The sequence below is a fragment of the Kogia breviceps genome, chromosome 6 (genome assembly GCF_026419965.1).
Source record: "Kogia breviceps isolate mKogBre1 chromosome 6, mKogBre1 haplotype 1, whole genome shotgun sequence".
NCBI lineage: Eukaryota > Metazoa > Chordata > Mammalia > Artiodactyla > Physeteridae > Kogia > Kogia breviceps.
The window spans coordinates 96,697,979-96,707,842 of record NC_081315.1 but is presented as its reverse complement, the minus strand read 5'-3'; the positions used below and the strand labels follow the sequence as shown (position 1 = coordinate 96,707,842).

At 39.0% G+C, this 9,864-nt stretch overlaps 1 protein-coding gene across 3 annotated transcripts in view; it reads left to right on the top strand.

Moving 5' to 3' along the window:
- Window positions 1–5,529: 5,529 nt before the first annotated feature.
- Window positions 5,530–9,864, top strand: part of PI4K2B (phosphatidylinositol 4-kinase type 2 beta) — a 30,892-nt gene continuing 26,557 nt past the window's right edge. For 2 of the 3 annotated variants that reach the window (XR_010841202.1, XM_059065953.2), the window contains exon 1: window positions 5,531–6,033. Coding sequence is in view for 2 of the 3 variants with exons in the window: in XM_059065953.2 (XP_058921936.2) it covers window positions 5,532–6,033 (502 nt within the window). In the remaining variant the exon portion in view is untranslated. Of the gene's footprint in view, window positions 6,034–9,864 lie in introns of all 3 variants that reach the window. The other variant, XM_059065954.2, reaches the window with a different exon arrangement.

The window sequence follows — 9,864 nt, the reverse complement described above, 5'->3', positions numbered from 1 at the left end:
ATAGATTAGGTGACCATAGGTGTGTGGGTTGATCTCTGGGCTTTCCATCCTTCTCCATCGTTCTATATTTCTGGTTTTGTGCTAGTCCATACTGTCTTGATGACTGTTGCTTTGAAGTATAGTCTGAAGTCAGGGAGCCTGATTCCTCCAGCTCCATTTTTCTTTCTCAAGATTGCTTTGGCTATTTGGGTTCTTTTGTGTTTCCATACAAATTGTATTCTAATTCTGTAAAAAATGCCATTGGTAATTTGATAGGGATTGCACTGGATCTGTAGATTGCTTTGGGTAGTATAGTCATTTTCACAATACTGATTCTTCCAATCCAAGAACATGGTATATCTCTCCATTTCCATTTCTGTCATCTTTGATTTCTTTCATCAGTATTTATAGTTTTCTGAGTACAGGTCTTTTGCCTCCTTAGGTAGGTTTATTCCTAGGTAATTTATTCTTTTTGTTGCAATGGTAAATGGGATTGTTTCCCTAATTTCTCTTCTTGATCTTTTGTTGCTAGTGTAGAGGAATGCAAGAGATTTCTGTGCATTAACTCTGTATCCTGCAACTTTACCAAATTCATTGATTAGCTCTAATAGTTTTCTGGTAGCATCTTTAGGATTCTCTATGTGTAGTATCATGTCATCTGCAAACAGTGACAGTTTTACTTCTTCTTTTCCAATTTGGATTCCAAGGAACAGGAAAGTTTGACTCATAGTTCAGAGAAAAGGTAGTCAGTAGAAACTGACTCCAAGATGACTCAGATGTAACAATTAGCAAAAACTTTTTTTTTAAATTGAAGTACTGTTGATTTACAATGTTGTGTTATTCGGGTGTACAGTAAAGTGATATATATTCTTTTTCAGATTCTTTTCCATTATAGATTATTATAAGATATTGAATATAACTCCCCGTGCTATATACTGTAAGTCCTTGTTATCTATTTTATATATAGTAGTGTGTATATGTTAATCCCAAACTCCCAATTTCTCCCACCCCCTTTCCTTTCCCCTTTGGTAACCATAAGTTTGTTTTCTATGTCTGTGAGTCTATTTCTGTTTTGTAAATAAGTTCTTTGTATCATTTTTTTAAGATTCCACATATAAGTGATATCATACGATATTTGTCTTTCTCTGACTTACTCCACTTAGGATGATAAATTCTAGGTCCATCCATGTTTCTGCAAATGGCATTATTTCATTCTTTTATATGGCTGAGTAATACTCCATTGTGTATGTATATATATATATATATATATATATATATATATATATACCACATCTTCTTTATTCATTCATCTGTTGATGGACATTTAGGTTGCTTCCACGTCTTGGCTATTGTAAATAGAGATGCTATGAACATTGGGGTGCATGTGTCTTTCCAGTTATGGTTTTCTCTGGATATATGCCCAGGAGTTGGATTGCTGAATCATATGGTAACTCTATTTTTACTTCTTTAAGAAACTTCCATACCATTCTCCATTGTGGCTAGAAAAGAGTTTTAAACAGTTATTATACATATATGCAAGGACATGAAAAAGTATATGGTCAAAATAATGAATTAACAGAAAAACTCAGCAGAGATATAGAAATTCTAAAAAGAGAGAGAGAGAGAGACAAATGGAAATTCTAGAACTGAAAAGTACAAAATTTGAAATAAAAAATTCACTGGGTGGGTAGTCCTAACAGCTATTTAGAAATGGCTGAAGGGTTGGCAAACTTAAAAACAGATTAAAAGAAATTATCCAATCTGAAAAACAGAGATAAAAACTATTGAAAAAATGGACAGAAACCTACTGGCCTTCAAGACAATATTAAAGAGCCTAACATACATGTAATAGGAATCACAGAAAGAAAGGGAAGAGAGAATGGGGCAGAAAATTTTTTGAAAAAATAATGACAGATTTCCCCAAATTTGGTAGCATACATAACTTTAAAAATGAATAAACCCAGCAAAACCCAAGCAGGATATATAAAAAAAGAAATTCATGTCACAAACATCATGGTCAAACTATTGAAAACCAGATAAAGAGAAAATCTTAAAGGCAGCTAGGGAAAAATAACATAGTAGAAATTGAGGGGGTGGGTAGAGGGACAGGATTCAGAAACAACAAAAGCTAGAGGACAATGGAATCATCATATTGTTAAGAGTTAACTGGTAGCAGGGGTAGGGGGCAACATCAGTCCAGAATTCTATATGCAGAGAAAGTATTCTTTGAAAATGATAGTGAAATAAAGATGACTTCAGAGAAACAAAAACTTAGAAGTTATACATTACAAGAAATGCTTTTAAAAAATTATTCAGAGGGAAGGGAAATGATATTAGATGAAAACTCAGATCTATGGGAAGAAATAAAGGGCACTGGAAATGGTAAATAGTAGGTAAATAGAAAAGAATATACATTTTAAAAATTTCTTTAAAAGACATAATTGTTGGGCTTCCCTGGTGGCGTAGTGGTTGAGATTCCGCCTGCCGATGCAGGGTACACGGGTTCATGCCCCGGTCCAGGAAGATCCCACATGCCGCGAAGCGGCTGGGCCCGTGAGCCATGGCCGCTGAGCCTGCGTGTCCGGAGCCTGTGCTCCGCAACAGGAGAGGCCACTACGGTGAGAGGCCCGCGTACCGAAAAAAAAAAAAAAAAAAAAAAAAGACGTAATTGTTTAAGGCAAAAATAGTTCACTGCATTTAAACATAGGTGGGCCTAATGTATATGAAAGCAATCATGTGAAGGATGGAGGATAAATAGAACTACACTTCTCAAAATGCACTTTTACATGCATTGAGACACTTTAAGCATGCATATGCTTGAGTAAGCACTAAAAATTAATGTAAAGAAGTTTAGTGGAAGGTCAATAAAGAAATGAAGATAAATATAAACAAATATCGATTAACCCAAATGAAAGCAGGAAAGGAGAAACAAAAGAACAAAAAAGGGATGAAACAAATAGAATACAAATTGCAAATAATAATAGACTTAAAATCCAACGATATTAATCTTATGTTAAATGTAAATAGACTAAAAACTCCAATTAAAAGGTAGAAATTATCAGACTGGATTTTTTTTTTTTAATCAAGAACCAACTATAGGACTTCCCTGGTGGTGCAGTGGTTAGGAATCTGCCTGCCAATGCAGGGGACACAGGTTTGAGCCCTGGTCCGGGAAGATCCCACATGCTGCTGAGCACCTAAGCCCGTGCGCCACAACTACTGAGCCTGCGCTCTAGAGCCTGCAAGCCGCAACTACTGAACCCATGTGCCACGACTACTGAAGCCCACATGTCTAGAGCCCGTGCTCCGCAACAAGAGAAGCCACCACAATGAGAATCCTGCACACCACAACAAAGAGTAGCTCCTGCTTGCCACAACTAGAGAAAGCCTGCTCACAGCAAGGAAGACCCAATATAGCCAAAAAAAAAAAAAAAGAAAAAGAACCAACTGGAAGCTATCTACAAGAGACACATATTTAGTATAAAGATACAAATAGATTGAAAAGAAAAGGAAAAAGATTTACCAGGCAAACAGTAAACATAAGAAAGGTGGAGAGGTTGTATTATTATCAGACAATATAGAATTCAAGCCAGGAGTATTAAGAGAGATAAGGAGGGGCAGTTCATGAAAGAAGGAAAGAGAAAGAAAGAAAGAAGGAAGAAAGGAAGGAAGGGTTAAATCATCAGGAATACTTGAAAGCCTAACAGAAGACATAAAAATCATATATATATATATATATGCACCTAATAATACAACTTCAAAATGCATAAAGGCAAAACTCATCAAACTAAAAGAAGAAATAGACAAATCCACATTCACATATTGTAATATTCTCCTTTTGCTGAGTGATAGAACAACTAAATTTAAAAATCCATAAGGATATAGTTGATCAGAATAACACTATCAATACCAAACTGAATTAATATTTATAGAAAAAAATTGACAGTTATATAACTACTCAACTGCAAAATACACATTCTTTTTTAAAGCACACATAGGATGTTGACCAAGGTAGATAATATGGTGGGTTATGAAATGAGTCTCAATAAACTCCAAAAGGTTGAAATTTTAGTGACTCTTCTCTGTCCACAACAGAATTAAATTAAAAATCAGTAATAATATCCAGGAATCATTTTGCAATATATACAAATTTTTTTAAGGTTTTCAATATAACATTTATTTCTTAAAAGTTAACATGTGCATATTAGGAAACCAAAGAACACAAGAAGCAAAAAACAAAGTCCAAGAAGCAAAAAACAAAGTCATCCATCATCACAAGCAGTTTACCATTTGATGTGTCCTTCTAGGTCTCGTTTATGTATTTAAACATATATACAAATATTGAATCATTATGTTGTATACCTGAAAGTAATATAATGTCATATGTCAACTATACTGTAATTAAAAAATAATATCTAGGGCTTCCCTGGTGGTGTAGTGATTAAGAATCCATCTCCCAGTGCAGGGGATGTGGGTTCAAGCCCTGGTCCGGGAACATCCCACATGCTGCGGAACAACTAAGCCTGTGCGCCATAGCTGCTGAGCCCGCATGCCACAGCTACTGAAGCCTGCGTGCCTAAAGCCCGTGCTTTGCAACAGGACAAGCTACCACAGTGAGAAGCCCATGCACTGCAACGAAGAGTAGACCCTGCTCACTGCAACTAGAGAAAGCCCGTGCGCAGCAACAAAGACCGCACGCAGCCAAAAATACATAAATTAAAAATAAATACTGTATATGTGTCAATCGCAATCTCCCTAAAAATATATCTATATAATAATTTTTAAATAGTATCTAGTAAATCCCCTGAATATTTGGAAATTAAACAACACACTTCAAAGAAGTGAGTCAAAGAAGAAACAATAAGGGAAATTTAAAAGTATTCTGTACTGAATGAAAATGAAAGCACAACATATCAAAACTTGTGAAATGGAGATAATGCAGTGCTTAGAGGGAAATGCATAGCTTTAAATGCTTATATGAAAAAAATAGAAAAGTCCAGAATCAGTAATGTAATCTTCTACTCTAATCAGCTAGAAGAAGAGGAAATCAAATCCCAGTTAAGTAGGAAGAAGGAAATAATAAAGAACAAAAGTCAATAAACTGGAGAATAAATAAATAGAACCATAGATGGCTTTTTGAAAAAATTTAAAATTTTTATAAACTTCTGACCATCTTAGTCAGTAGAAAAAAAAAAATACCAAAAATGCAAAATACCAAAATCAGGGATGTTTGAAAAAATAACAAGGTCCTGGCTCTCGTGGATTTCTAGTGGGGGAAACATGTTACATGGTCATTCAAAAAAATATACAGGTATAGATTGCGGTAAACTCTATGAGAATTCTGCAGGGGTGGGAGAGGCCGACTGGGGTTGGAGAGGGGCACCTCTGCAGAGGTAAGTTAACTTCGACCCCTGCGCTCCACTACGAGTAACGTCAGCCCCTCCCTGCGTCTTTCCAGCCCCTAGGAGGCAGGTGGCGGCCCCGCCCCGCACGCCGCGCCCCGCTCCGCCCCGCCATCTCAGCCGCCCCCTGCCCTTCCGCGCAGGCGCGGGATGGGCGGGAGGTGGGGCTCGGTTGGCGGCTGGGAGGGGCAATCGCCAGGCGGGCGCCGAGTGGGGCCACACACTAGAGAGGTGCTTTCGGTCAGACCCAGCGGCGCCGGTTCCCAGCGATGCCGAGGCCAGACCCGGACGCCTCGACTCTCTGAGTCGGTCTTAGCGCGGAAGGCACAGAGGGAGGCCATGGCGGAGCCCTCCGAGCCCGGGCGGCAGGCGTCCGCGGGCGGCGGGAGCCTGGAGGAGGAGGACGAGGAGGACGAGGAGCTGGAGCCGCTGCTGCCGCGGCTCGCCTGGGCCCAGCCGCGGAAGGGCGCTCCGGGGAGCGCCGTGAGGCTGGAGAAGGCTGCCGGGGAGGAGGGCGCGGCCTCCCCTAACCAGGCCAGTGACCGGGAACTGCTGCTGCTGCCCAGGGATGCGTCTTCCTCCTCTTCCCTGAGTTTGGGGCGCCTGCGGAGCTCGCCCATCAACCTGGACCGGAACCGCCCCGTGGGTTCAGGTGCGATCCAGCTCTTCCCTTCCCCGGCGCCCTCCCAGTGCGCCTGTCGCCGCCGCCGCTCAGCCCCCCATTCAAGCCCCTCCTTGGGTCCCTACCCCCGGCTTCTTTCGCTGTCTCCCGCAGGCCCTTGCCTAGTAGGAAAGGCTCTTCGCCGGGCATCAGGTCCGGCGCACAGGCCGAGGGGTCAGCCGCTGGTCACACCTTGGACACCTCGCCTTTCTCTCCTGCTCCCCCGTTTACTCGCAGCTTTTCCAGGGGCTATAGGCTGCTTCACCTGAGGCCCGGGGTTGTCATTAAACACTGATCCTTGAGGCCTCCCCTAAGAGTGAGCCTAAACTTTTGGAATCAAACAGGAAAACTTAACACTGTAAAGTGACGTAAGTTGTTTGCTTAAGTTTGGACTTGAGTTTTGGGTTAAGAACCCTGAACTACCAGGAAAGTTGGTGAATTTGCAAGGTGGATGACAGCCGAGAGATAGAGAGCAAGAATATCCGGTCGCCACTGGGACACGTTTCAAAAACTTTTTAAATTAAATATTGTTACTGTAACATTAGCCAGAGGGCGCAGAAGCAGTTGAATTTCTGTATCAGCTCTCTCTCTTGCAAAGTTCCCTTTCTTGAGTCATTTCTATTTTTATACTTTAAAAAGAAAAAGAAAAAAAAATTTCACTATTAAGTAGACTGACAGCCTCAGGTGAAAGAGAGGATAATTGAAATGATGTTGAAAGGTATGCGACTGCAGGCATTGATATTTATTGATAAATCTAATTTTTTGGCATGAACGAGTCGAATAAGGCTAATTTGATAGTAAAATAGAATAGGCTTGTAAGAGTCCTAGGTAGAGCTGAGACAGGCTAGTTTGTAAAATGGCCATGATAACACCTACTTGCTGGTCTTAAGGATGGTTTAAATGATGAGATGTGTGCATTGTGTCTGGAGTTTCATTCCACATGTGAGCTTAAAGAAAAGGCACAGAAAATGTAGTTTTCATTAATGCTGCTTAAGTTTTTCTGGAGTGGTTAGATTTTACATGTCCTGTTATTAGTACACTAATAGGGCTTCTACAATTTAAAGAATTCTGGATAGAGTAGGTTATTCTAGTTGTAGTTGAATTTATGGACAAATATTCTAGAGTAAATAAATCAGAGCAGCCCAAGGGAAGCAGACTTTGATGAATAAAGCTTTAACAAACCTGTCTAATATACAGGTCGGCAAGCTACCATTATGTTAGCTTTCGGATGCATTGACAGTACAACATTTAACAGAACAAACAAATATGCATTTGCAATCAAATCACAAATGGATCCACATTCACCCAGCTACATTGGTAATATGGGTATATATTACCTAGAAACCGGTCTGTGAAGTAACTAAGATTTGTGCGGCTAGCTTGCCTTTTTCTACCCAAGGTTACCTGTGTAACTAGATTTTAAAAGAGCCTAAAACCTTGAAAATGCATTTATTCTATGAAGGTGAGGTTTTGTAAACAAATGATATTAAGGCTAGAGAAAGTAAAAGTGGAGATAGAGTATAATATTTGAATACAAATGGATTATTAAAGAGAATTCCAGCCTTTTGAATGGCAGTAACTTATATCACAGTTTACAGTTTGCTAAGATCTTTTTTGTATATTTCATTAATTCTCACAATAGCACAGCAAGTTAGTTGTTATTTACCCCCATCCTGAGTGTGAAGACTGAAAATGAATGAAAACTGTAATAACTAGTAGTTGATAGAACTTCAGAGGTAAGCCAAAGTCAAGGTCCAGGAAGTGGAAAAGCCAGACTGAACCTAGTTTTTTCATGTCCTACAGTTTTTTCATTTTGCTGTAGATCCCCAAGTGTTATAAAATAATTGTTAACTTTTGTTTACTTATTATGGAGGTCTTATTTTTAATGGATTTAAAAACAGTTTTAAACTGTAAAACTATTTTTAAAATTTCAAACCATTCTCCTCGAAAGTTCGTGATTAATTTAACTAGATGATTAAGTTTAGTTATTTTTTGAGTCCATTAACTTGCTTTGTCCTTTACCATCCAATTTCCATGAAGCCACCTCTCTAGTTCCAAGATATTCTTGCCTTTAGATTAATATTAACATCATTTATGATGCTTAACTATTTTGTTTATGTAAACAGGAGCTTTATGTACTTTACCCAGTGGAAGAATGTCATATGTCTGTTACCTTTACTTGAACAAGACATGTGACAAAGTCTAGAACCAGCATAAACATAGTGTTGTTGGATCAATGTCAAAAAGATTAGTGGCATTCCTTGTTCCAGTTGTCATTTTAATCAGTGAGTTGAAGAGTAGTAAAGATGATAATAGTTAATACCCACAGAACAGTTAGTACGTGCAGGGCATAGTTCTATGTGCTGCACATATATTAATTTGTAACGAACCCTATGAGGTGAGCACTATTTTTTATTTATTTTCATTTTAAGGAAGCACAGAGAGGTGAAGTGAAGGTCCCAGTTAATATAAACCAGAGGCACTTATCAATTTTGTTGGAGAGCCTGGCAATTAGAGAATGGTGTTAGAATTCACAAAGAGCTTCCAAAGTAAAAGAAAGTGTGTGTTTATAAGCCATTTAATGATTCATGGTGGCTTATAAATGTACTGACAAAATAAAATCATTTAAAAGTAAGGAAGAAATATGAGAATGGGAAATAAGAGCAATGAAATAAATAAGATGGGGGCTGGAATAAGAGTACACAAAATTAACATCACACACTCGATACAGGCAGCCCACAAATTTGATATTTAAGGTTACTGAGCAGCCAACTTGAGAGAAACACAATCACTCTGTCCATAAAGTTAAAACAGACTGGTGATTTGAACCAAAACAAAACTGGCAAAGGATAAGCTGTCATGTATTCTCTTGGAGAAGAGATTATATGCTGAGTAATATCTTGGTAATAAAAGTGATGACTTTCATAGGAGTGTTTCTTACAACTTCCCTGAAGTTCATTTCAGTAGAAGTAATTCTAGTGGGTGGTGTTATCGGTATTGCTGGGTCTAGATTCAAGATGCTGATAGTCTGGCTTAATTTAGAGGAGGGTATTAGAAGAGTGGATATCCCATGGATCTTGACGATCCTCCAAAGCTGAACTTTTGAAAGGTAGTGAGCAGCAGTGTGTTGGAGATTATTCCTCAACCCATAATTAGAATACACTTATTCTTGTTTTCCATTTATTGCAGAGATCCATCATTCAGCAAATGTTTCAGTGTCTATGGGGTGCCAGTGGAAATTGAGGCCTTGGGGAAACACAGTGGTGGCCAGATATCAAATGGATGTCCAGTCACGAGCCTTGTCCCCATGCAACCTTATAACCTAATGAAGGAAAGAGTCAATTAAAACAAACAGTTCTAACAGAGGATATATGTGCTTAGATGGGGAAAGCCAAGGCTTCCATAGAGCCATACCCTGGATTTAGGGGCCAGGGAAGATTTAGCAGAGGAAGTAGCATCCAATTTGAGACTTGAGGATGAATAGCACTGGAACCCCTGAGGGTTCCAGTGTGGGTCAGATCACCAAACTTGTGAGCCAGCTACTTTTCTTTTTAGAAAATATTCTGGCCAATGGGTAAGATATATTCCCAACCCTTAGGTGAGGAAGAGTTCATTTTGATTTATTTATTTAAAATGAGAGCTTGATAAGTTACCATGCACACTTATATAAAACTAAATATAAGAGGTTATACAAGGGGTTCTCTTAATCCATTTTCAATTTCTGCTTATCAGAGGATCAGCTGTAAACCTTAAGTGTGGTTAAGGGTTTGTTAATAAATAATTCGCAAATTTATTGAGGGTTTACCATGTGCCAGGTACAGT